The sequence below is a fragment of the Festucalex cinctus genome, chromosome 2 (genome assembly GCF_051991245.1).
Source record: "Festucalex cinctus isolate MCC-2025b chromosome 2, RoL_Fcin_1.0, whole genome shotgun sequence".
Classification (NCBI taxonomy): domain Eukaryota; kingdom Metazoa; phylum Chordata; class Actinopteri; order Syngnathiformes; family Syngnathidae; genus Festucalex; species Festucalex cinctus.
In genome coordinates this window covers 32,991,324-33,018,927 of record NC_135412.1, presented here as the reverse complement: position 1 = coordinate 33,018,927, position 27,604 = coordinate 32,991,324, and the positions used below count along the sequence as shown (strand labels likewise).

The following is a 27,604-nucleotide window of genomic DNA, read 5'->3' as shown; positions in this document are numbered from 1 at the left end:
CGCGTGCAGAAAGAAAAAAAAAAGTATATATTTTTTGATGACTTCGTTTCAGCAACCACGGAATGTCACCCATATCCCGCTTGATTGTACTTTCGAGTTTTATGATGTTTTTCCATTGATTTGTTTCCCCGGCGCAGCTGCCGACCTCTATTGAGGGACGAACATAATCAGCGCTGACGCAAATTAGATGGTTATTCGTTTTGAAAATTGACAGAAAAACAATAAAAAAGATGAAATGCTCCCAAATCAATAGATATAATGAAATTCAAATAATCCGAGAGATGGGGTCTCCATGGCAACTGATAATGTGGAAAAGAAAACAATTTAATAAAGGACAGACACGCTTTGAAAACAGATTGGGGAGGGAGGGGGTCGGCTGTAAAGCGGGGAGATGAGGGGCGGGGGAGATGGAGGGATAGGTGGGGGGCCGAGGGGGTGTTTGAGGCTCCAGTGCTTGCTCTATAGCTTGTTTCCCCCGGCGTGTGAAGGATCTGTGTCTGTCCCAAGGACACGGCAATAATTAGAAAAGCTTTCAGGCCAGAAAGTGCAGATTCAGGTTTTAATACACAAAATTATTTCAGGGGCAGTGAATCGGAAAACCATTTGTTGGTGACCTTCCCGAAAGGCCTGCACACCCCCCTCGTCACCCCCCTCCCCACTCCGGTGCGGGGCAAGATGGAGGCTATGTGGCAGCGCTGGCTGAGTTATAGCATATTTGTGTTTTTATAGAGGCATGGGGAATGGAGTTGGAGGTGGGGGGGGTGTACGGGGTAAATGTGTGCTGATGATTGTTTGTGTGTGTGTGCATGCGCAGGGGGATGGGTCACAGCAAGACCTTCATGTCTCGAGTGGGGAGTTTTTTGGGAAGAGGGAGGGTAGGCGCAAAGATCAGAGCGGCAGCGACAGACGGCGGCAAGTTGAAGATCGGCTTTATTTACAGATCACTTGTCAAAAGGAGCAATTTAAGGGGAATACGCTCGTTCCTGCGCCGTGACAGGCGAGCGGGGGGGGGGGAGACGCAAAAGACGAGCATGAACCTGAGTGCCAGATAGTCAAACACAGACTTTTTCTGTTGAAGACACACAGAGCAGAGGCTGGCGAGGGAGGCGAGTGGGTGTTAAGTGACTTCATTTGTAGTCTATTTAAGGGATGTTTTACTTGTCCTTGTGCTGCTCCTCCATCACCTAATACAGCCTCTGCCTTCGACTTCCCAAGCGTGCACCATTTTCGTGTAAATAGCAATTATTTTCCGTCATTCGACTAAAAAGTTGTTTGTTTTCAGCCCTGCTTCCAAAGCGATATTTGCGAGCATGCACTTCATTCAACATCCGTGTGCTGTTGTTTTCACATCCTTTTTTCACGTTGCAGTATGACACTTTGTCACTCTTTAAAAAGTCGTCCGACAGGGCGTTGAGCCTCATCTGTCAACGAGAGGCCATCATTTTTGTGTCATTAGAGGGCTTTGTTTGAAATAAAGGTGATCCACCCTTTGTTCAAATGAGAGCCGGTCCAGGATATCACATCTTGACTGCAGATACCTTATCCTGTTCCTGCCAGCAATAAATAGAAAAACAAGTCCTCGCACAAACTTTGACCTGATAATCACACTTCTGATATTTTAATGGCGTGGAAACCTGATGCCATCAGCGCTTTCTGCATTATAAACCATCTTTACAAGTTGAGCAATATTTGATAAAATATAATAATAATAATAAATTCATCCAGTGTTCATCTCAGTACTTTCTTATCTCCAAAGAAAAATCTAACAAACATGCTGTGCCATCCAGTAGTTCTTAACCTTGTTGGAGGTACTGAACCCCACCAGTTTCCTCTGAACATTTACCATTAGAAAATACAATGTTGTTTTGTTTTACTTTTCAAATTGAAGACATAGGTCGAGGATTTACTAGTGAGAAAAATTAACAGGGAGAGTAGCTTATGCATCAAATTTGGCTCGCGTTTGCTAGTTAGCTAGTTGTGCTGGACTAGAACTGCTCAGCTTGGCATTGCAAATCATGCAGTTAGGACACTGTCTCCCATCTAGTGCTGCCACTATTGAATATATTTAGAATCGATTAATCTAGCAATTATTCAATTGATTAATTGACTAATTGGATTCATTTTAATTTTGCATTAATGTGTATTACAAAAGCATTTTTTTCCCCCGATTACTGTATATTAACCAGTGATTGGTGTTTATTTTGTACTTATTCATATACGGATTTATAAAAAGAGGGATTGATGTTGTCCTATGTTATCGTTTCGGTCATTGTTTTCCAAAGTAAAAGCAGACGTTTGCAAATGTCTTATTTTAACTCATTCACTCCCAGCCATTTTCACAGAAGCAATCCCGTTCGCTCCCGGCTGTTTTACTGGATTTTGACTGATTTTGCAAGGCCCACAGAATATTGTCTTCTATTGCTATAAAAGCATGGAACCCGTCAAAAGAAAGATTAAAGTCTCTTCTTTCATCAGGAAAAAAAAGTATGTATCTGTTTCCGTCTTGCAGCAATTAGCATTAGAAGAGAGCTAAGTTTCATCAGTTTTCACAAATCTATTTAAAATTGTAAGTAATTGAGCTTTTTTTTTTTCCTGCATGGCCCTGGTTGATCTCCTTTGCGCTGCTGCCACCTGCTGGCCGTTTGTGTAATAACTACCATTTCTGCAACCGTTCTTTGCAGTTGAGAGGCTGCATCAAAGCCTTCTGTATGCTCTAGCATAAAAAAACAAAACAAAAAAAACGTATAAATACGTCTTTGGGACACTTAGAACATTAAAAAAACGTATTTATACGTTTTTTGGGAGTAAATGAGTAAATTAAACACGGGCGATAATCTACTGTTGATATGTTGAAATCAGCGGATTTGGACAATTTTAAATTAATTTGATAATTAATTACTTGTGGATTAAGCGATTCATTTTGACTGCTCTTCTGCCATTACTCAACTACAGTTATAGCGCACTTTAAAACAATCATCACTGTTTTCTCAAGATGGAACCCAGAAAACAACAGAGGCCCCAGAACTGAACACTGTGGAACACCATACGTTTCGTTATACATGTCAATTCATATTGCAATTATTCATCTGACCATTTTCTTTTTTTACTCAACATATATCAAGGCGACTTTTGAGCGCACCAAATTCCATGCAGCGCAGCTAGGCCAAGCAATTTAGCGTGATCACCTGCAGCCGTGCGTGTGTCTTCACCTGCCCCACTCACTGATCCCCAGGGGTTCGATCAAACCCAGGTTAAGAACCAATGCTCAAATATGAAGCCTCACACCCCTTAGTCGAGTCTTTAACAACCATTTTGTTCTTTTCCCTGCGTGATATTTTTAAAGCAAACACGTTAAATTTGGCGTTAATAAGACGCGTGGCACGGAAGGCAAACACGGCCTTGTTTAGACTCTTGACAGTAACATTCAAAGTTATTATCCTCTGGGGATCGTGCCCTTATATCAAGACAAACACAAGAAATGACACTCTTGAGCGGGACAGCTCATATGCTCCACTATTGATATTCCGATGTGAAAAGTGACCCTCAAGTGGGAGAGAAACTAGAAATTCCCCACCGCAGAATAGCTGAGAGCCTTCAAATCTAACACGCTAGTGTCAATGAGAGCTGAGCACTCATTTATTTATTTTTTAATAATAATAATTAAAAAAACAAAACTCCTGTTCAAGCTGAAATACGAGAGCTGGCAGGCGCCCGTTGTGTGTTTGTGCACGCACACATTCACACACATGGGGCACAAAGCATGTGTTATCACTGTTAACAGCAGCACAAAACAGTTGATAGCCTGTGTTGTGTTTGAGAGGAAATTTGTGTGTCCAGGACCCCCCCAACACCCCCTCCCCTCCACTTTCAGCAGCTGGCGTTGTACTGTAACTCTGCCTTAGTGTGTGAATGTGTTTGAGGGAGGGGGTGAGCGAGAGTGTGCCACTAACAGTTCCACACACTTGAGGGCCCGGGAGCCAAAACGGAGCCAGGTCCAACAGGACCGGACCCGGACGAGGGCCAGCTCCCAAATTGCCTACTTTACACCTCTCTCTCTCTCTCTCTCTCTCTCTCTCTCTCTCTCTCTCTCTCTCTCTCTCTCTCTCTCTCTCTCTCTCTCTCTCTCTCTCACACACACACATACGCTCACACACGTGCAAACGCAGCAGTCGTGCTGTTCAGCGCAGGGTTCTCATTGTAGCAGTGACAGGGGGGCGTCCGATAAGTGGCTCTCTCTTCCTGTGTGTGTATTTGTGTGTGTGTATGTGCACTGCTCCTCATATGTCTGTGGGGTGGAGAAGAGCGATGAAGGACCCCTACTGGTAAAGTGGGTAAACTTGCACAGCTTCGACATCTGTGCTCAGAGGAGGAGGAGGGAGGAGGTGGGGGGAGTGGAGCCAGACAGTGAGAGAGGAGGAGCAGGAGGAGGACGAGGAGCACAGAGTGGGAAAGAGGAGAAGAGTGTGAAGGAGAGAGGGAGGGAGAGAGAGAGCAGAGCCCCGGCGCTGAGCACTTGAGGAGAAAATGCCTTGTTTTGTGGAGAGAATCCTTCCAGGGCAGGAGGGAGAGGTGAGGCAGAGCGCGCAGGGCGGTCTGCTGACAGGTAAGACTCTCACACACCTACAACCCCCTCCAGCCCCCCCCCCCAATCCCTCCCCTCCCCTCACAGGCGAAACACACACACACACACACACACACACAGTGCTACCTGGAGGTGAACCGCCGTGCTACTAGTTGCAGCTGGCGATGACGGCATGGAAGTGTGTAGTGAACAGGTGTCGGGTGGTTTTCATGATGATGATGATGATGATGATGCACGTTCCCATCAAGTGCTTGACTTCAATTCACAGACGTGCAACTTTGTAAAAAGTTTTGCCTTGCTGGAGTGGGGCGATAACTTTATTATTTACTGTTCACAAGGAGGTGTTGTAGTGTTCAACTCTGAAGTTGATTAACTTTTTGAAGATGGAAAAATAACTTTTGGTGTGAACTCTTTGCAGTGTATATTCACAAAACTTTCATAATGAATTGTTTTTCCCTTCTAATTGATTTATTGAGATTCAAATCTGGCACAGATGCAAGAAAGGAAGCAACAAAAGAGAGAACTTTTTTTTTTATCTGTTACGAATGAATAAAAACAAAAACAAAGCAACACTAAAGTGTCAGGATTATAATGGAACAGGTAGGAGAAATTGTTACTTTCCAGTGAAATATTTTGAATACCCAGAAAATCACCTTTATTCTTGCCTTTTTAACTTCAAATGTTTGAACGTGCTGGTTTCTGCTCAAGTAAAGGATTACGGTTCCATCCGCCACTAATTATATATTATTTCACTTTATTGCAAATGCATTTGATATTTTATGAAGCCCCTATTCAAGCAGTAGCAATGATTAAAGGCTACACCAATATATGGTCTAAATACACCGTTGCACGGGCTAAAAAGGGAAATGATTCAAAAGCACCTTAAAACCCGCTGCCCTAATGTCAAGTGCAGATGTTTTTTTTTTCTTCTTTTCGGACGCGACATTGAAATAATTTGCAGTGTGGAGATTGATTTGGCGGTTGAGACGCAGATGTTGTGATGGAGAGGTTTGTCATCTGAGGGATTTTCCACTCTGCACGTGTAAACACCGTCTGGGGCTCAAGAGTCCTCACCGGCGCGGAGGGGAACCAAACCTCCTTGCGTACAATTCTATTTTCTTTTGCTTAAATAAACACGGCGTCTCTGAGCGTAAACACGGATTTACATGCGGCCCCCGTGGCTGTCTGCCTCGGTCCGCTGCCACGTTGTGGCCCTCGTAGGTCAGGAAGCAGACACAAGTTGGTGAACTTTCTTATTTGTCTTGTTAAATAAATAAGTAGATAAATAAATAGGTGGATAGATACGGCAGCAGCTTCCTGAGTGAGAGGTGAAGCCAGAATTGAATTTGGATTGTGTTACCATGACGATCCTGAAACCCCTCCCGTGTCCCTCAGGGCCGCTCTGGTTGCTGTGCGCCAGCGCGTGTTTGTTATTTAACTTTATGCGTGTGTGCGTGTTTGAGCAGTGGGTGGTGGTAGCTGCGTTCACCAGAGAGACATTGTACTAAGCAGACATTTCCCCCTCTGTTTTCACTTTGACCTGGTAGGAGATTGATGACTGAATTGTGGAGTACATGTTAACAGTAACGGGTGATTTATGAAGATACTTAGAGTAAGTGAGGCCGCACAGGCTGGAGGGGAAGAAAAAAAGGGGGAAAAAAAGATATAGCCTTTTAAGTTAATGTAAAAATATAGCCTTTTTAAGTAATAATTGTTATTACTGCTGCCGGGGCTACACGAGAGGGTTGAGTTCCTCTTCCTTTTCAGTTGGCCACGTGCCTTTTTCTGGCTTTTCAACTCAACTTCAAAAGCAAGTTGACTGCTTGGAAATACAATTTAGGGAAAATACTGCGACATTGGTGTCACATATATTATATATTATACAGGATAACTTCAAATGACAGGTTAAAAAAAGAGGGAGAGAGAAAGACTTTTCCTGTTGAAAGCGTAGTGGAAAACTTTTCTTGGACGACCTCTTGCACTGCAACAAGTGCACTGTGTGCTTTGGCTGCCCCACTTAACGCAATTTCTCAGTCAGCCTCTATTTACAATTTTTGATTCATTTTCTTTTTCTTGGCTCATGCCTTCACGAAATATTATTCACAGGGGGACATTACCTCTCTTTTCAAATTTTGGAATTCAATTCACTTGGATGTGATCGATGGCATTTTTAAGCAAGAAAACAAATTTGGGAAATAAGGACGACTTCCTGTCGAAAGAGGCGTAATACTTTTTTTTTTTTTTTTTTAAGCCACCACTGAGTGACTGAGTGAAATGTTTCCCCTGTTCGCTCAGGGACAACTTTATTTCTTACTGGGGATTTAACACTCACTCAGTCCCCTCATAAATACAGCGTCCCTCAGCCTTTTGCTCGCCATAACTCACGCGCTAACTCTCCAGCTAACTAAACTCATATAGCAGAGCCAACGCTTGCTTGTCTTTTTTTTTTTTTTTTTTTTTTACCTCCGCCTCGCCCTCTCTTTTTCTTCCCTTAAGCTGATTTACACGGGACACAATCTCCTGTGACTGCTGCCTCACCGGCCGGCTCTGCTGATCTCCTCGGCCCACTCGCGTGGTTCCTTTGACAAGAAATGGCCATTTGAATATGAGCCAGTGTAATCTGCTTCAAAGTCAGCTGAACGCCTGAAGAACGAGTGTCCCAGTACCTGTTGAAGGAAATCCATCACTGTTCCTACAGTTCAATAAATAGCTGATAGGCTTTGTTGATGATCTCTTTTCAGCTGACAAGAGCGCTCAGGTGGGTTATTTACTGCACATCTGAAGGCACACACAGATTCAACAGTTCAGTTTTCCGCTGTATGGTTTGGAACAATGAGCCTGATGTGACTTGTGTTTCCACTGTGGGGTGCGTAGGCCAGATGACGACAGTTGCATCATTTACATAAAGTGACATAATTTAAAATAGTTCAATATTGTTAGAAAACATATTGTGCAGTCCGTTCAAGTGTTTTTAGCACTGGTTGGAACCCTAACAGTGGGGTGACAGGAAAAAAAAAGTGGTAGCATTGGTTATGTCAGGAACCTTAACTGTTTTTGACAAGAGAAAACAATACTGCAGCAAACTATAGTGCAAACGGGGCTGGTACCAGTTGGCAGGTTGGGAGGAGACTTTCTTTCCTTCTGGTAGGGTTCCTGTATTGGTTGTTAACTGCCTCCTGGCGCCTTCTGTTCTCACTGTTCTGTCCCAAAGGCCCCACTCTGACATCTCCTGAAGCATCTAAAGACCCTCTGAAGTCAAAATCGCCCATTTTGATGTCTCATGGCAGTTTGTTGTATTTGCGTTTGAAAACACAGTCCTTGCTTGGAGAAATTACCCTCAGCACTTGTTGGTGGATGGGGGAGGAGGATGGCGTTCGTCTCCCGACTCTCCTTGCTGTCCTTCCTCCCTTTTTGATCTCGCTATCAAATCTCGCCTTCTGTTTTATGAGTGACGTTTACCCGAGAGCGGCGAGGGAAATGGCTGGCGTAAGAAGACGTTTGAGAAAATGCGTCTTAGCAAGTGATCACCTTTGATAACGCCAAAGTTCCCGCTTGGGAGAGGAGAAGAAAGGCAACGAGTAGAAGAATTGTTGGTAATGAAAAAAGGCCTTGCAGGAGGGAGCATCGCTGTGATCCAGGCCTGGTAAACCGACATTGTACAGTACAGCAAACAGTGCAGTGGTGCATCAAGGCTCACTCTACTGTTGTCCACCCAGAGGACTGATCTGGATCTGGGATAGCACACGGTGTGTTTTATTGCACACCAGCTGGCCACCAAGTAATCTCATAATGATACAATGACATTGCGCGCACACACAGACACACACTTTCACGCTAACAGGTGCTGCCACCAAGCTTTCATGCCTACCTTTAGCTGTGTCAAAAGAAAAAGGAATAATGGTGGAAGTGGATCTTTGCTGGAGGACCGGAGAAACAAGAAATGTTAACTTTAGTAATTACTACCTCCATCGAGAAGCAGTGGAGAGGACCGAGAGGCAAGCACGCTACGAAGGAGGGCCCCGTGTGCAGATAATGATGGGGTATCATTGTAGCTCTGGCTGTGTTAATCTTGGACTACTCCGTGTGTGCGTACTTACGTGTATTTAGGTGTGTGTGCGCGTGTCTGTGAGTGTGTTTCTGGAGCATACAGCCTTTAGATATATATAGTGCTTAGGTGCATTGCTTCATGTCATTTGATCTTAACAGCCAATAGTCAAAGTTGTGCCCTCCAACTAGAGTACACCCATGGTTTAAAGGAGGTGCAGGCTTATGTAGTGGATTCTTGTCATTGCTGTTCAATGGCATTTAAGTTATTAAACACTATAAATACTTAAGTTGTGCGAATGGCTGGTAACCGGTTCAGGTTTTCACCCTTCTCTCTCTAAAAGTCAGCAGCAACGGGCTCCAGCACACCTGTGACCTCAGTGAGGATAAGCGGTCAGAATAGAGGGATGGGTGAATTGATTTGCCTAGTTTGGTTTGGAAAACCAGAGTATAGTGCGAGTCTCTCTTTGGGAGCATGGATTGAGCCTTGATCACCTCCACTTCCCTTCTTATCTTAGTACTCAGGGCACTTTCTAGCGAGTACCAACAGGCCTTTCCGTCCTTTCTCCCTGTGTTGGTCATTGTTTTTCATCTTTCTTGGACGGGATGAGCCTGTTCAGTGAAATTTTGTTACTCTGTATGTGTGCATGTACAATGACTAAAGATATTCCATTCCATCAACCGATCAAGCCACAACTACTCAATACCCTAAGTTAGTAGTTCTTAACCTGGGTACGATCAAACCCCAGTGTTTCGTTGAGTCACTCTGGGGTTTGGCGGAGATCAAGACACACACCTGACTCAGTGGCTGCAGGTGATCACGCTACATTACTTGGCCTGTCCCTGTTGCGGGGAATTTGGTACGTTCAATAATCGACTTTTGACTATTGTGATGGTACGTTGTGTGATTTCTACTCTCCCTGTTCATTTTGTTCACCAGTAAAACCTATACCCAATGTTCCCTCTAATTTTCTATCTATGCATTCACACAAACTTCTTGAGCGTTCCTTGGACTACGGTGAGCAACATCCACACTTATATATGAGTTGACTCACAATACCACTTTTTCACCATAGCGAAAAGTGAAGCCACCGGCGGCCATCTTACGTTGCCACCCGCTACGCCCACCGAACTTGAAAATATTGATTTTCCCGTAGTGTTTTCATGTTATTTACTGTATCCAGGTGAAAATGTCACCGTGTTTGGCATATGGTTGTATAAATAAGTCTGCAAGAAGCGCTACATGCACATTTGATTGGTAAAAATGCATTTATAATTTTTCTTATATGCTATATGTGTGAGTGCTACTCAAAGATTTGTCCGCATCACATTGTCAGAACCATGAACAATTAAATTAAAGTAAAGCCCATCAGACAAAATTGGCTGTGAAATGTAAACCTAATGGTTAGTCCATTTATATACAGTACGCCCCAGTAAGGCCCACATCATCCACTCAAAAATAATGGAAAACATCAGTTATTAAAACATGAACATTTCTGAAACGCGTGAAGAGTATCATTTAAGGGGCTTGTAAACTACGCCCATATTTAGGCTTCCTGAATGGAGCAGTTTTCGTGTCGCTGCAGTCTCGTCAGTACTGAGTATGAGTTTGTGTAATGTAATGTATGTATGCTTCAAACTGCAGTAGAACAACGGACTGTGCACCCAAACTGCTATTGAAACTGTAAGGGAAGTGGGAATGGTGTCCTGTTGTGTGCGTGGCTGGCGTCGGCGTACCTTGTGTTGCCCATTCATTTTGGACAGAGCCGACACGACATGGGTATTCTCCTTGCATTTAAGCTGTTATTTTTTTTTTGTGTATCACATTTTTCTTTCCCACTCTGTTAAGCACATGTGCTAAATACAGTTCTTTATAGAAAGATAATATAAAAAATACAAACAGTAAATACAGCTCATTTAGGATTTCTTTTTTTAATGCGCTGCAGACGTTTGCTGTACGCTGAGAGGGTGAGAGCACTGTGCGATTACGCACGTGCGCAGCTTAGAGGGAACACTGCCTATACTTATGTCTTCTGGGGAAAAAAGATAAAAATAAATATATATATATATATATATATATATATATATATATATATATATATATATATATATATATATATATATATATATATATATATATATATATATATATATATATATATATATTTATTATTATTTTTTTTTTTTTCAATAAAGGGTTTGGTGAATGGAAACTGGTTGGGTTCATTACATCCAGTAAGGTTAAGAACTAATTTTGGACTAACCAGCTTTTTACCCTGAATTCATTGAATAACCCAGAGGACACTGTGGACTATGTCAAAATACAGCACATAACGTAACATAGCCAAAACCAATTTATAGGGCAGAATTTGTCTTGTTTCATGGATTATAATTGCACTTCAATAGAATTAGTATCTAATTAAAATTGAGTGTTTTGAAAACTTTGTGTCTCATCAGCATGTGAAATCCAGTAAAAAGTCATGACCCAACGTGTGTTTGAGTTGGGTTGACTACCCTATGAAGGATATGAAATAGTCAACTTTTTACACCAGGCCATAAATTAGACTGGTAAAGCAGAAGTATAAAGTAGTACAGTTTATGATCTGGTGTTGTAAATGTATAATCCAGCCTCGAGGGGCCAGAAGTCAACACGTTTTTCACCTGAGGATGATCTTAGACTACAGTTTAACATAAACGATCCTATCCCACTCGTTCTCTGTGTATAGTTCAGGAAGGTGTTAATAATGTGGGCTGCCACAATGTATCCCACTACAGCAACAATCACCGTTTCTTGAAGACCTTTGGGAAAAAGCACGCAAGCTACCAGGTTCCTTCCGGTCAAGACTTGAGTGTGTGTTCTCTTCGCACAAGAGAGGAGGAATGAAGCAAAGCATGAGGGGATGAGAAAGTCAAACTTTTCCATGTGCTGCACCTTTTCCTCTTTCCATTTGAAGTTCTGAGACACTCTCATTTCAGCCTCATCGCGCAGCAACACAGGAGAAAGTGTAATGAATATGTATCAACACAGCATATGGCAGCAGGAGCACTGGGACTAGGTGTGTCCAGAAGGTAGAGTGCTGCCAATGCATTATTCTCCATTCAAATTAGAAGAGGAGCAGAAAGGTGTTGAGCACCTTCTCGGATGGGCCGCTCGCAGAAGAATTAAAGGTAGAAGAGGCACCGTTTGAAATGAGCAAAAAGCGAGCGGCTGTCAGGAGTACAGCAGAAAAGCAGTTAAGTTTCCTTGATTTCGATTTTTTTTCTCAACCAACCCAGTGCTCGCTGACACAAACGTGATTAAAAGTGATCTTTCTGACACATTAGGATGCACACGGGAAGTAACCTCCTCTAAAGCGTTCATTATTAGATGCATGACAGACCTGAATATTTATAAAATACGTTTTAATAATTAATTGCAGCAATCTGCTCCTGTAATTCATCAGATTTGCACTTCAACGGAGTATCCGTTTTCACTTTAAAATAATAATAAGAGGAATATGAATGTTGCAGAAATGTAAAACGGGCAGCTGGATGCAGCGAGCGAGCGCCCTTCGCCGCTCAGGCTTTCCCCGCCGCTCATCACCGGTTCGAGTCAAACTATATTTTAAGCCCTCAGTCTTGCGCAGTCTGAAAAGCATCAGTTGTTGTTTTGCGTGACAGTTTAGTGAGTGGCTTCTCACAAGTGTCATGAAGATGAAGATGCAGGAAACAAAGTTGGTTTGGTGTAGAATGCTAAAGTAGTTTCTGTGGTTTTTATAAAAAGCTAATTTATTTGTTTGAGTCAACTTAACAGTACTTCCTTCAGTTTACTAAGACCCAAAATAGGCATTGTTCTTTTTTTCCCGTAAAGCTCTGCTTCTTTCATTTTTATTTTTTCCCTAACCCCTTTTGGAAGAACTGTTTTATCACACCTTCAAACACAGTCACAGCGCATTCCTCATTCCACTGAACTCCCAGAAACAACATTGTTCCTGTTTCAGGTGAAAACTGCCATGTTTGATTCCACCTCCTATTGAACTTTTTTTTTTTTTTTTTTTTGTGATGTGGATCAGTTTAGAGTGTGCAAATGATGCGACCTGCAGCTTTAAACCACTGCAAAGTCAACCAAGGATAATACAAATAATGTTAAATAAAAAAAACTCTCTGATACTATTCCCATTTTTTAAGGCAGACCATTTAATACTTCTCAGTAAATAATGTGGCTGGTGAGTATGCACATTTCACATCGAATAAACATCGTACAATCATACCCAACCACACATGCGTGTGTGACAGTCATATCTTACTGATGCTTCCATCCTGCTTGTAAGAAAAAGAAAACAAATGAAGTTTCTATGAGGGGGCTCACAGCCACGGGGTCGATGAAATCCCACAAGCGGGAAAACTCGTTCTCCTCACTTCCTCCTGAAGCCCTACAAAGAACCGGGTTTCATCAAACTTTAATCGTGCATCGGCAAAGTTTGTACAATATGATTTTATGGACAAGAGAAGCCGGAAGAAGAAAAGTCTCTCAGGCTAAGCAGATGTTTAAAGTAGTGGTTCCTAACTTTGTTGGAGGGACTGAGCCCACATTTTCTATGTGCATTCATCGAACCCTTCTTTATTGAGTTTTATTTTATTTTATTTTTTTTAACAGGGAGAGTAGCCTTTTCATCAAAACTGGCTCTCTTTACATTGAATTCAGAAAGTGTTATGTTCTTGTATTCCCTATCTCCATGCATCTTAAGGAAGTGTTTCTTTAGTTTTGCTCGGTGGGTAGTTGGGCTGGACAAAAATGGCTGAACTTAGCATTGCAAATAATGTTGTTAGGATGCTGACTCCATCACTCAACACAGCTCAATGTTTATCACAGCTCAATGTTTATAGAGAACTTTAAAACAACCACCTCTGTTTTCTTCAGATGAAACCCAGGAGCAGCAGATACAATGAAAATTGCAGAGGTCCCAGATTTGAGCCCCGTGGAACACCATACGTTCCGTTATACTTGTGAATTTATATTCCAGATATGAATCCAAACACTATTTTTTATTTTATTTTTTTGCTAGACATAAGTAGAATGAAGGGATTACAATAATAATAAAAAAAAATCACATGACTTACCACACAACAGTCACAAATTGATTGTTTGGTCGAACCGAGGTTTAGAACTACTGGGCAAAGGAGACATTTCTAAAGTAGGCAATGATGGAATTTTTTTCCTCCCGAGAGAGTAAAAGCCTCTATGTCAGGGTGGTGATGGAGGTCAACAAGATGTGATGCAGAATCATCAAAGTGTGTACACAGTAAATTTTGTAGTGTAAATTTGACTCACTTTAGATAGGGACCAAATCGACTCAGTTTTAGAGTAAACTAAGATTTATGCTAGGAAGAGAGTAAAATAAAAAAAAATTGGAAAAAAAATAAACTCACTCAAGGGCTGAGGAACAAACTCACAACCGCTTCAGCTTGGGAGACAAGCCACACTACCACTTAAGCTATGCCCCTCCTACTGTTTGCTTTTGTCCAAGAGACCAAATATCGTTTTTGGTCTTGGCGTTATGAAGATTCCATGCAACCATGGAATCAGCTGCAGCTGACATGTGAGATATACTATCAGAAAGCATTAGCTGCGTGGCTCAGGTAGTAGATTGGCTGCCTCCCTAGCTGAAGGTTGTGAATTTGTTCCTACCTTGAGTCACTTTTATTTTTTATTGTTTCCAATTCTTTATTTTACTTTCTTCTAAGTTTAAATATTACTCTAAACTGAGTCTATTTGGTAAATAGAGACTAATTCAGTCTACAGAATTTACTGTGTAGAAAAACTAAATCGAAAGGTAACTTTGAAAATCAATTGGACAGTCCTCGGGATTTAAAAAAAAAAAAAAAAAAAAAAAAAAAAAAACTTATAGTAGCTATGCAACCCTCTCCTCTCTCAGCGTTAGTCATCGGGAATTTATTTATTTATTTTTATAATGCCGGACTGCCTTATTTGCTGTCAAAATGTCTTAAGACTCCTATTAGAGGAATGCCACAGCCGATTTCCTCGTAATGCCATTCACATGCTGCTGAAAGAGGGCATGTCTAAAGATCTAAACAGCCGGCTTTTTAGGCCCCACATTAGGGCTGGTGTGTCATTGATTGACATTATTTGGCCTGACAGGGCCTCCCATCAAGGTTAACCTCATGGACAAAAGCGCTGCCCGCACCATCAAACATTGACGCGCGCCGACGTGCTACGCTCATTCGCTCGCTAACATGCCGTCAGAAAAAAAAAAACAAAAAAAAAAAAACACGATCCTCAACCTCCTGTTGAGAGCTGTGATGATGATGGTGATGATGATGATTTTGTGTGTGTGTTTGTGTGTCATCTTCATTGTTGTGAGTGTGATGCCAGGTGGAGATTTCGGGACTTAATTGATAACTAATGGAGCGGCATGTGCTTAGTTTACCCTGGAGGATTGACACTCTGCGTGTGTGTGTGTGTGTGATACTTTTCCTTACTCAGCAGTGTATCTCCGGATTGTGGTGAATTAAATATGACCCTGAAAGATTACGACATGGCAGACTAGGTCCTCTGACCTCTTAGACCAGCAGGTAATTGTCTTTTTCAGACAAACAGAAAGCGTGCAAGAATTCCGCACATACACACGCACACGGCATCATCTCAGTCTCAACAAGCCACAAAGACAAAGCGAGATCCCCGTGACCAAACTACAAGTGAAGCAGTTAATCTGTACAGATATTAGCTGAAGGGCCCTTGAGAGGTACACCGCTGAGCCCCCTTCTCCACCATACTACCCACGATGCCGTGCCGCCGCGCCACACGCCGCAGCCGTGAGACACACACACGGAGACACGCAGGACTTGTCTGCTCATTTACCGTGGCGCTTGCTTTATCAAATTGCACCCCTGCGAACGTCTTGAAAGTGAACGTGGAAGCTGAGGCCCAAAACAAAGCTGCAGAAATAAATTTCCCCTGCTATTCTCAGCAAAAGCCTTTGAAGTGTGTATTTCTTTCAAGCCTGGACTCCTGAAATTGAAACACTTACAGGAAGAAGCCATTAATGCACATTTTTGAGTAACAGCAAATCTAACACGTTACTTTTTCCACTCTAGTAATCTGACTGAAATACTCCTCTAACAGCCCTAAAAGTTACTTTGTGGCAACATATTTGCTTATGCATGTAAGTAACAACTAAAAGAGAGAAGTTGGAAGTTGCAATTAAAGGATGTTGCAGTGAGAAAGAATTTAAAAAAAACAAAAAAAAAACACATATTCACAGTCATGGTGCCTATATCTCCCGCACACCTATTGTATTGTAAAACTAACACTGATTCCTAACACTATAAAGTCACAAAAACAAACAAAAAAAAACAAAAAAACACGCATTAAAAGAACATGTAAGAAAGGGAAACTCTGATATTGTACACAGTGAAATACATTGTGGGAGTATTCAAATGCTCTCTCCCTCTGAGGCAGTGACATCAAAATATTCATTCAAAATCTCACAAGATTGGGACTGCAGGAGGTTCCTAAATTTAATTGGTTAATTGTGTCAACTAAAAAGGATGACCTTTATTTTAGAAATCATTAAAAAAAATGTATTTCTGTTAGAAGAAGCCTAGGAAGACTTTTTTATTTTCTTTTTTTGTTGTATTTTTTAATTAAAAACAGGTAAAATTTCTTAAGTGAAATCCTGAAAAGATTCATTTTTATATTGCAATAATTATGATAAGTCAAAAATGCCTTTATTTAATTTTTAATCTAAACAAATTTTGTTCTTAAATGTCATTGTCAAAAACACACTTCCAATTAAGTGGCAAAATCGGGTGTCATTTTTATGTTAAGCAGAGTTGTCAGTATCTGCTGAATGTAACTACTAAAGTAACTTGTAATCTAACTTAGTTACTTTTTAAAGGCACGGTCTTCTGTTTTCACTCAGGAGAGCGGGAGGGGGCGTGTCGCAGACGGAGCCGTCGCGTCACTCCCACGGCAACTTGACAGCACGCACGTTTTTTTTTTCCCCGTCTGCGACACGCCCCCGCCACCCCCTGCTCTGCGATTGGCTGGAGGGGTAAAGAACTGTCTGTCCACAGAAACGTCCCGCTGTTGACAAAACAAACACAAAATGGAAAAATACAAGCTGGGGGGGAGTGGGGGCTTAAGAAAAAATCACCACGACACCTTAACAGAAGCCCACAACTGAAGTCAGAAGTCTACACAACTGAGAAGTAGTTCATGTGTAGACATCCTGTATTTATATAGTGCATTTTCCTGAGTGAAAACGGAAGACCGTGCCTTCAAAGCAAGTAATCAATAAAGTAACTAAATTACTTTTTTAAACAAGTAATCCGCAAAGTCATTAAGTTACTTTTTAAAGTAATTAGGTTACTTTTTTAAGCAAGTAATTAGTAAAGTAACTAGGTTATGTTTTCAAGGTAACTGTGTCAGCACCGCTTCCAAGTGAAATCGTCATGTGCTTCCAGCTGCAAGTCCAGATTTGATGTACAATATTAACAAGTTAGCCATGTGTCCTGTGAATTACCCAAAGCAGCAAACAGAATAAAAGTTGGCTGTTTTGGTGCGTGGCTGTCACAACGCTTCTCGTCACTCATGTCAGATCCTTTCTTCGCCCTTAAACCACTTTAGGCTGCTTGTCCTCTGCTCTGGAAAAGACCATAATTACACTGTTTGTGATGAAGCCACAGGACGTATTTGTCCTCAGATTTGCCCTCATGTTCAGCCTCTTTTCCTCTTCCTCCCGCACTTCAAACATACTGTATATTGTTTTATTCGCCAATCATCCAGTGTGTGTGTCTTACTTTAGTGGCTGCCTTTGTCTCATAGCGCCTTGTTTGTGTTTTGTGGTGACGTGACGGGAGCGTGCCGCTCGGCTTGAAGTCTCGTCGTGTCATAATAGCTCGTAGACCGGGGCTTTAAGAAATAGTGCAAACGGGCCCTTTTGGGAAGATGGCACATAATGAGCAAGGTCATATTTTGGAGTGAAATCAATAAGTGATTTATTGATAGGTAACAGAAAAAAATACAAATAAGCAGGCAGATGTGCAAGCAGCTGATTAATAATAAAATAGATGTGAGCGAGAGAGGGGCCAGTGAGGGGAGGGTGTGCAAAGAAGACTTTTTGACCCATGTGCGTGTCGCTGTGCACCAGCATGCATGCATCGATCCTGCAGTGGAACCTCAAAAATCCATTAGAAATCCAGCTGTTAAAAAAGAACGGGAACAAAATGTTACAAATTGATAGTGATGGAAGTTTTCCACAGACACGCTCGCTTGCTCGCTCCCACCTCTTGTTTTTCAAGCTCTTTCTGCTCAGTCATATTTGTGATCAATGTGTCTACTCTGCTGTTATCTTCTTTCATAAAATGAAACACAAACATTGTGGCAACCAGGGAGCTCCAAAACGAGCAGATTTACATTTGAGTGGGGGAGCGCCGTCCCAGCACCAACTAAACCGGTTCCTTCAGGAAGACTCTGAGGCTCAGGTGGGCTGGCTGGGCTCAAAATGCTCTGCCAGCCCTTCTACCTCGACTTGTAATCCACCTGCACCCGCCATCCCTTCTTCCACACCCATTTTTACAGCCTCTAAATCCCCACTCCACATAAACTTCCCCTCTGATGTGCCCACCCCCAAATCTTCATCTATCATCTAGTTGGCAATGGCATTGTTTTTAATCATCAGAACCTCAAAATTATTATCGCTTCTGATGCGGCAATTAAAACTTCAGGTCAGAGGCACAACGAGCGGTGATCAGCAGCCGAGCTGAGAAGTTTTAATTAGACGATCAGAACCATTAATGCACAAAAAAAAAGGTGTGCGCTGGGAAATTAACGGGAACGTCTTAATCAGGGTTAGCGACTCCGAAGAGGAGTCAAGTGAACAGAGAGCAAAAAACAAATCATTTCCGCACCACTGGGACAAAACTCAATTAAATATGGATGCAGAAAAATGGAAATTTCCCGGCATCAGCTTCGCAGACTCTTCGAAAAGTGTAGCAAAATCTCACACCGGGGTTGACGACCTCGCTTATTGTTATTCTTGTGTAATAAAAATGAGAAAAGGGGCCAGATGCTGGGGTCCGGGCATTGTGGCGCACGTCCATCAGTGGCTTTCCGCTTGACTTCCTCGCTGAGGAGAACAATTTCAAACACTGCCTGTGATGGGCGCCGTGATTTGGATAACACACACACACACACATCTCAAAGACACAGCCCAGGTTCAAGGAGGTACACGCTGATTGATTCATCCACCCAAGGTTCATAAAGTTAGGAGCTAAAGCAAATCTCAGTTGCATCATGTAAAATAATCTTCATCTCACAGACCCTGTTTGTATTAATTAACTCCAGATATTGCTTACTTATTTGCCTCTGCATCGTTCATATTGGAACTCAGCAGGAATCTTCAACAAACACACATTTAAATGCTTTTATGGGGTAAATGCTGAGAGCGCATTTGGTGTGTTCATGACACTAAAGTGGGTCTTCATCAACATCTACCACTCTTATTCAGACGATAAAACTCATCGGCCGCACAAACAAAATATAGATTTACTGTCTACACATGCCGTTTTATAGCAGCACTGCTCAAGAACATCTACATGTAAATGTTTGCACATAGGCATAGTTTTTCACTATAATACCATATATATATATATATATATATATATATATATATATATATATATATATATATATATATATATATATTATATGTTAGGGGTGTTAAAAATAGATTCGGCAATATATCGCGATACTACAGCACACAATTCTCGAATCGATTCAATAGGCAGCCGAATCGATTTTTTAACATCCTTTTTTTGATGAAAAAATATTCAACAAAACGTCTAACTTTCACACCTTAAGCATGGAAGAATGTTATATTAATGGAACATTAAGCCTTAATATTTTATTTCAATGCTGTTCTAACATGAAAAATGTTACAACCTGTTTGTTAAATACAGTGGCTCACAGTTATAAGACTGAAGTTTGAGATCAATAAATAATAAATGCTCATACAAATCTTACAGTGTATATGTACAAGTTTACTGAATGGTATTTTCTAAATTGAGTAAAAAAATCGTAACAATCGACTTGTAAATTCATATCGGAATTAATCGGTATCCAATCGAATCGTGACATATGAATTGTGATACGGATCGAATCGTCAGGTACTAGGCAATTCACACCCCTAATATATATATATATATATATATATATATATATATATATATATATATTATATATATATATATATATATAATATGTGTATAATATGTGTGTGCACGTGTGTCTACGTGTGTCTACGTGTGTATCGATGTTACACGTTAAAAAATAAAAGAAATAACTGAAAAGAATCGGGCCCGGATTAAGTCAGACAGCGGTAAAGCCGCGACCCGACTCGTCACAGCCATCATTAAAATTCTTGCATCCTTGACTCGAAAGCCGCCTTGATTACAGTCTACGCGCGTTCACACACAGATAATGCACTTCCAACAGTGTTATTAGGATTTGAAACGCCACTTGATTGGGCGTGATATCATTCTGGCACACAAACAGAGCGTCTACATCAAAAAAAAAAAAAAAAGAAAGAAGAACTTTGGGGAGACGTTTGTCGGCTCCGCGGAGTGTTGAGCGTCTCTGAAAAGAAGCAGGGCCTGAAAAGAACTTTGTGACTCAACTTGAATAGGAACCAAGCCCATTTCAAGCATTTCGAATAGTTTCCTGTCTTTTTGCTCAGGTTTTGGCCTTATACAGACAAGAAACTGTGCTTGTTCTTTGCTCTGCGCTCTTTCCAGTAAAAATAATGTCACACTTAACATAAGCAGTTGGAGAAATTAGGTTCAGATGTTGTGCATGACTTCAACTGCCTTTTTTTTTTTTTTTTTTTTAAATGCACATCCCAACTGAGCTGTCAGCTCATTGACAATTAGCACACCAGAGTGAAACAAAGTGTAAATACAACCAATCGGCATGACAGCCTTGTTTTTCTTTCTGATATTCATTAATAAGGCAGAACGCTTAGTGGACTCACCGGGAGGTGGAGGAGTCGCTCCCAGGGGGAAAAGTTGTTCTTTCATGTTGGTCCCCTTAGATTTGATATCATTGTACGCTATCATGCACACAAACGACTTGAGGTAAACAACTTCAGTGTTACCATAGCAATCTGTAATGTAAGCAAAGGGCAAAAAAGCTTCTGCGGACAGAAACCTCAGCATAAATAATAGTGAAGACAGCTTCGATAAACCATCCAAGCTTAACAACGTCCTCCTTGGGGGCTTTTAAGTAAGTTCTGCTCACGTTATTTGTTGGTAAAAGAAAATCTCACATAAATAGTCTCTCGTGGAGAGAAACAACTGTGCAGGGGTCATTTTCTATGAGGAGCCAGAGATGGCAATGCAAAGGAATAGGTAGTTAAAGCGTGAAATACTGAACACAGTAAAAGAAAAGAAAAAAAAAAAAGACCTCCACTGCAACACCCAAATGACCTCAATCTTCCTTGGAGTGTACTTGTAAAAGAAAAAAAAAAAGTTGGAAATTTATGTCTTCCACTTCCTAATAGTTTTTCCAGCTGATTTTGTTTCTGTTGCACCCCCGCCCTCTGCCCCCTTTCAAAAAAAAATAAAAAATTGCTGTCCTCTAAAAGGTTACCCTTTCAGCCCCGCTTGCAATTGTCTAACACTAATTTGTTGGTGTAATGTGCCGTTGCTACTTGCCCCCACCCCCGGCTCTCAAAACGACATCATTCCTGAAGTCATTGTTTCACTGAGGAAGTGTGCAATGTAAATACAGTAACTGAGAAAGCATGTGTGGCGAGCGCCGCTTGCATTGTCCGCTGACGGGGTGATTTGTACATTCCCTCCAATGGTATATCCTCTAATGATTCTTTGCAAAAGAAAATGAAAACAGGACTTTATGTTGCGCCAGCGTGATTTACATAATGCCGGCAATGGCTCACGCGTGATTGTGTTGCGTTTTATGGCCCAGGGAAAATGAAGTGGCTTGCACTTGTTATAGAAAGTCAATTGAGTCTTAAAGATAGAACTTTGCAACCTATGATATCATGCATTCCTCTCCAGTGAAATTGTGCGCATATTATGTTAGGCGAGATGCAGAGTCAACACAAGCAGAATAAATATCCGCTTCAGCCCGGCTGCCGGAGCTTTACGTGAAATGAAAAAAACAGATCACAACTTTTAAAAATATCACGAATGCCGCGTTGCTCCTTCGTTATTTAGAGCCTCGATAAAAATCTGGCCTTGAGTCGGAGTCTGCAAAATGCCGTGGCAAGGTGAACTTTGGTGGCTCTGGAAATAAAGCGAAAGGTAACAGAGTGCACTTTCTGCCCTAAAAAGGCAGCTCGGGATGTGGAATGCCACAGGCAGCTGTTCCGGCCTCATCAGAGGACATGTTATAAAGATAGCCCCACTTGGGTTGAAATAATGCCACCCGTTCCCGCCCCAAAGCACACTCTATCACACTCTATTGTTCAAAGAGGCCATCCTGGGGGGAGTCGGCCCATACACTACGTCCATTCCGCATTTCAGACGCGCTTACTTGCTGCATGCTTTTGCATGACGTCCCACCGTCAAACTTGAAACATCAGGACCCAGAACAATGTTTTGAATCATAAACAGACAATTCATCATCAGTTGTGTTTGTAAACATTTGTTTTTATGACTGTGTTTGTTAAATGGGTGCCTTTGCTCAACTAGAAATGACGCAATAAAATGACCAAAGTTTGTTGTAGGGGAAAAAATAGACTTTTCACTCTTATTATTAAATTATTCAGATCATTTCCCACATGCAGAACCAATGTTTACAAAGACAGTATACATTTTGAAGACAATAACAGCTAACTCAATTTCTTATATTCTTTTGCTATGTTCTGTGTCATTTCTAGTTAAAATGAACTTTTTACTCAACCTTTTGGTCATGTCATGTCAATTAGCGATGTAAGACACCAAAACAGAAATTTTTCTTACAGGGACAGTATGTAGAATTTTTCCAATTTTCAATTTTCATTCATTTTAAACACCCACTATTAATTTCAATATATTCAAATATATATATATATATATATATATATATATATATATATATATATATATATATATATATATATATATATATATATATATATATATATATATATATATATATATATATATATATATATATGTATATGTTCTATCACATCAGCGTACATTTTTTTTTATATACGGTATATAATCGTAAGTCTAGTAAATGCTAATTATATTACATAGGTCGCGCCACATCTTACAAGAGACTGACATGTTTCGCCACCATTTTTCTGCTACGAATAGTCAAATGAGAAGGCTTTGGTGAACGTAGTAATTAGTGGTAGGCTTGTGAAGTGTGGTCTGTCTGAGGCACCGTAGTGCGCTTCAAACTTAGGTTGTGGCATTATGTTAGTTCACCACTAGATGGCACTAAATTCTACATGCTGTCCTTTTAAAAATGCATGAAATTACGTAATGGCAAATGTCTGTTCTTCTAATTCTCATTTTTTTCACAAGTATCGATCACTTGAAATAAGGCTAAATATCAGCCTGATACTAACACCTGGTATTGGTACTTGCCTATCCTGAGCTGGTTGCTTTCAATTATGTATTTATATATATATCTTTTGTGACCAAAAAAGGGCTTTCTTTTGGTCACTCCACATCCAAAGTGTTTTAAAACTGTGTCCCCCCTCCCTTCTCTCAGTGGAAGGACTGTACCACGGCCTCTTGAGGAAGATAACATTTCAGTGTGTCTATAGCGCTGTCATGTGAAGGATTATGTCGCCCGCTTGTACTGTAGTAGCATAGTGGGTTTAGGGCTGTGCGTGTGTGTGTGTTGGAGGGGGTGATACATATCTGTCTGTGGTTTCAGCTGCCACTGCTCTTTTCTCCTTGTTTTTTTCCACCACCCTGAGCTGCCAGTGGAGGTGCCACTTGGAAAGATATGTACAGTATCTCGTTGTCCTCACTCTTCTGCTCTTTTAAGTGCTTTGGGGGGTTATTAATAGCGGCAGTTACCATTCAGTGTCCGTTGTTTTTCCATTGTGATATTTGAAATCTGATGTTGTTTATGACTATGAGGTTTGCAAGGAACCTCACAGTTCGCCTGCTGAGAGCACGTCAACATGTGACATTTAATCGACTATTTTCTGTTTTCCTTCTCCTACCTCAGCTGAAAGGAGTTTATGCACTGAAACGACCTCAGGAAAACCCAAGATGGCCGCCAAAAGGAAAGGTGGCCTAAAGCTCAATGCTATCTGTGCCAAGTTGAGCCGCCAGGTGGTGTTCGACAGTAGCTCGCAAAACGCCGAGGGCGACCAGAGCGTAGCCGAAAACAGCGAGCGCGGCAGTTCCCATTACGATGACAACGAGAGCAACTTCCGCGAGAGCCTGAGCTTGAGTCAGAGCCTGGAGGAGGACCAGAAGAGACGCGAGGCCATCGAAAAGTGGGTGAACGGCGAGTACGGCGACGAGCCGCCTGCGCCCGAGGGCGGCGACGAGCAGGAGCACGAGCTCCCGGACGCCGACGATGAAGACGCCCCTCCCGAAGGCGTCTACATGGTCCAGCCCAAAGGCTGCAGCGACGAGGAGGACAACAACGGCGAGGAGGCGGAGCCCTTGGCCGGCTCGCGGGATGGCAGTTACCACGACGACAAAGATGCTGACGACGGGCCTTCCAAGCCCGACGCCTACATGCCGCCGAGCGAGGCCCCGAGCCGCCAAGCACCTTTCTCCTCTCCAGGTACATTTGAGCTGATCAACCTCACTTTGCCCTTTAAAACATTCCACTTTAGAGTATTAAGGGGCAAAGGCTCAAACTGTGCGTGAGTGTAAGAGAGAGCGACATTGCCACATGCACATAAGCTTAAGTGTGCCCATTATTGGAGAGAGACACTCTAGAGTTGCATTATGAATAGTCGATGACATTATTACCCTAAAGACGGATTCAACTGGCATGCTGGAGGGCGAACATAGGAACTTGTCAGTGTGTGCTAAACTGTATGAAGAACTTCATAAATGGAGTAGGCTTACAACGGCAGGCAGTTGTAGCAGCTGTGCGTGGTCAAGAGCACATGGCGGGGCCGGGCTAAGCTTCATATTACACTCAGGATTACATATTGAGTCTTTGATTGTCCCTAAGCTCACTAAAGTTAGCCACTGCTGCACCATCAGCTTCTCTTCGCTCTGCAAGCATTATTATCTACTGAGGGATCGTCAATAAAATATTGGCCCTCCCTTTAAATTACTCAAAAAGAAGATACATGGGAGACATTTTGTATTTGATCTGTTCCATGGGTAAAATGGTTTTGTACAGGTTCTAGTTTTCAAATAACAGTAATAGGTGTTCGCACTCAGTAAATGTAAGCGATACAAGTACCTGAAGGTGATAACCTGATACTGGGCCAGGATGACATTGGTCGTATTTGTGTTTCGTTCAAATGTGTAGGTCTAATCAGTTTGAGCGGGGATTCTAGTTTAAAAAAACAAAACAAAACAAAAACATTAAAACGAGGTGTTAAATCATCAACTATAATCCTCAGACTTCAGCCTCGGAATTCTAATTATAACTAATTAGAATGGTCAACATATTTTGTTGCCAAGAAAGTTTCAACGGTTTTTGGATACAGCATTGTGATATCGTTGAATCTGAGAATTACATTGTTTTTTCCAAATTGGCTCGACTTTTTGAGATATATTTTTGTTTAAAAAAAAAAAAGGAATGAAAGAAAGAAAGAAAGAAACGTTGGCCATTGTTCTCTTTTGTGTTTAATCAAAGTAAGACATTTGTAAACATCTGCTTTTACTTTGGAAAACAATGGCCGAACCAATAACTGAATCTGTTTCACAAAGGTCGTTGAGTAACACATCAGTCCCTCGCGTGTGTTTGGTTAATTGTTGTTTGGTTATTTTTTTATCATTAAACAATACTGAATAAGCAACAACAATTGGTTTATAAATAATAATGGGGGGGAATAGTTTTGTAATACAGCAAACTTTAAAACCAAATAGTTGTTCGTAGCAATACAATAATTGCTTCAAAAAATGTTTACTACTGATAGCCCTAAACTTAAATTATCACTTCAAAATACAAGGTCAAAGGTAATATTGCAGAGTTGAAAATTAGATTGAGCCTGTGGTTCTTCTACTTCTACTTGACATTTTTATGTTCTTATTGTCTGTCAGTATTTAACTAAGTTTTTCAAAATGAGCACATAGCCCTTCCCTCCACTATTGCCGTGTTACTGCAACACTTCATTTTGTTTCCCTCAGAGTTCCTCTTTGTTGATTGTAAGTAGGGCATCTATACTTCTGTGTTTCTGCTCATCACACAATTAAAACATTTTTTTCCTTCTCTCTATTTCTCTCCACTGCCGTTCAAAGGCTGATGCGCAGTGCACATAATTATGCATATAAACATAGTGGCTTAATTATCTCTCACAACATCAGTGACAATGTAATTAACAAACATTGCAAGATCAATGAGAGAAACTGCGACCTTCAAAACATTTAACTCCTCACGCTGAGGCATCGTGCGGGATTTCCTATCAGCACAAAAGCCCTCAATACTTTTCAAGATAATTTAGATGTCGAATGGGAGTCCCCGTCCGTCTGTATATGCCAGTCAACAGGAAATTAAAAACAAATAAAAATAAAATGTGAAAATGGACCAAGTAAGTTTGTGCAGGGCTCCCATTTGCAATTTTAGGTCTGCTGTAAAAGCTGTCTGCATATTTTAATCTAATTTAGAGGCCTTCCTCTGTACTGCATGTTCAACAGCAGGCATAACTTATGTTGCAAGCAAAATGTAAAGAATCACAATATTGAAAAGCAATAGCACTTGGATTTAATTGACAAAAGAAGTATTTTTCGTTATTTTGGAAACAAAAAATGGTCTTAAACACAAAGTAGAAAACATTTGTGTTTGTTTCAGGATCCCTCTTGTAGTTTTGAAAGAATGCTGATGACATCAGAGGTGCCCAAACTAAGGCCTGGTAGTCATTTGTGACCCGCTATCCATTTTTACTTGATCCATGGCATATACTAAAACTGATATGTTGCACACCGCACAATGCAGGTTCCAAAAAAAGGGTGGAAGTGGGCAGGGTGAGAAGAGTAGGTGTCGTAAATATGGTTGGGAGGGGGTTGTTGCAACACCCACATCCCATGCGTGGAGGGGGGAAGTGTTTGTGGAGCGTACAAATACAGCTGACGAATTGATTTTATACTGTATGGCGTAGAGCTTTTCTAGATGTGCAAGGAGTGAAATAAACGATTTACAATTAAAACAGGAACATTTCGCATCATAACTCTACAGTGAATAAAGGTCATTCATTTTTAGAAGCAAACATGGTTTACTCCATTCTCTGCCCCATGTCAAGGTCTTATTTTTGAATAAATTCCATTAATGATTGTCATGCTACTCTCAATATTACAAGCTGATGGTGCATCCAAAAAAATAAAAAGTTTTATCATGCTTTTTTTTTAGATACTTAACATTTAATGCAACAATGTAAAAAATTCCCTATCTGTTTTAAGCAAGTGGTTTACATTGTGCAGGTATGATTCCAAAGTGACAAGCCTGCTAATGTTCCGACCCTAGATTAGTCCATATATAGCCACTAGCGTGCACCTTTATCATCAGCGACACCTCTGCCTCTCGTCCCGTTTGCAGACCAGCTATGCCACACTGATGCCCATATTTGGCTTGCCTAAAGGAGATATAATGTCCATCTGTTATCATATCTGCGAGGGAAAATGTGGCCTAATTGTCTCCAATGTAGACAAGGTTGGTCTGTGTCTTGTTGCATTTTCAAGTGTAAAAGAGGGGAAGATTTTGCAGTGACACCAAAGAGAACATTCAGCTGGTAAAAGAAAACGAATGACTGAAGATTTGCGTGATGTTCACATTAGAAGGGATCAATAGAACCTTAACTGTCAGTAGGAAGCAGCCTG

The 27,604-nt window shown here is 41.2% G+C and overlaps 1 protein-coding gene across 5 annotated transcripts in view; it reads left to right on the top strand.

Moving 5' to 3' along the window:
- The window catches only part of casz1 (castor zinc finger 1), a 98,340-nt gene that overhangs the window by 30,833 nt on the left and 39,903 nt on the right, over window positions 1-27,604 (top strand). For 2 of the 5 annotated variants that reach the window (XM_077514698.1, XM_077514697.1), the window contains exons 1-2: window positions 3,935-4,603; window positions 23,823-24,392. In XM_077514698.1, the coding sequence (XP_077370824.1) occupies window positions 4,525-4,603; window positions 23,823-24,392 (649 nt within the window). In that variant the 5' untranslated portion in view covers window positions 3,935-4,524. Of the gene's footprint in view, window positions 1-3,934; window positions 4,604-23,822; window positions 24,393-27,604 lie in introns of those variants that run through there. The other 3 variants (XM_077514700.1, XM_077514701.1, XM_077514699.1) reach the window with 3 other exon arrangements.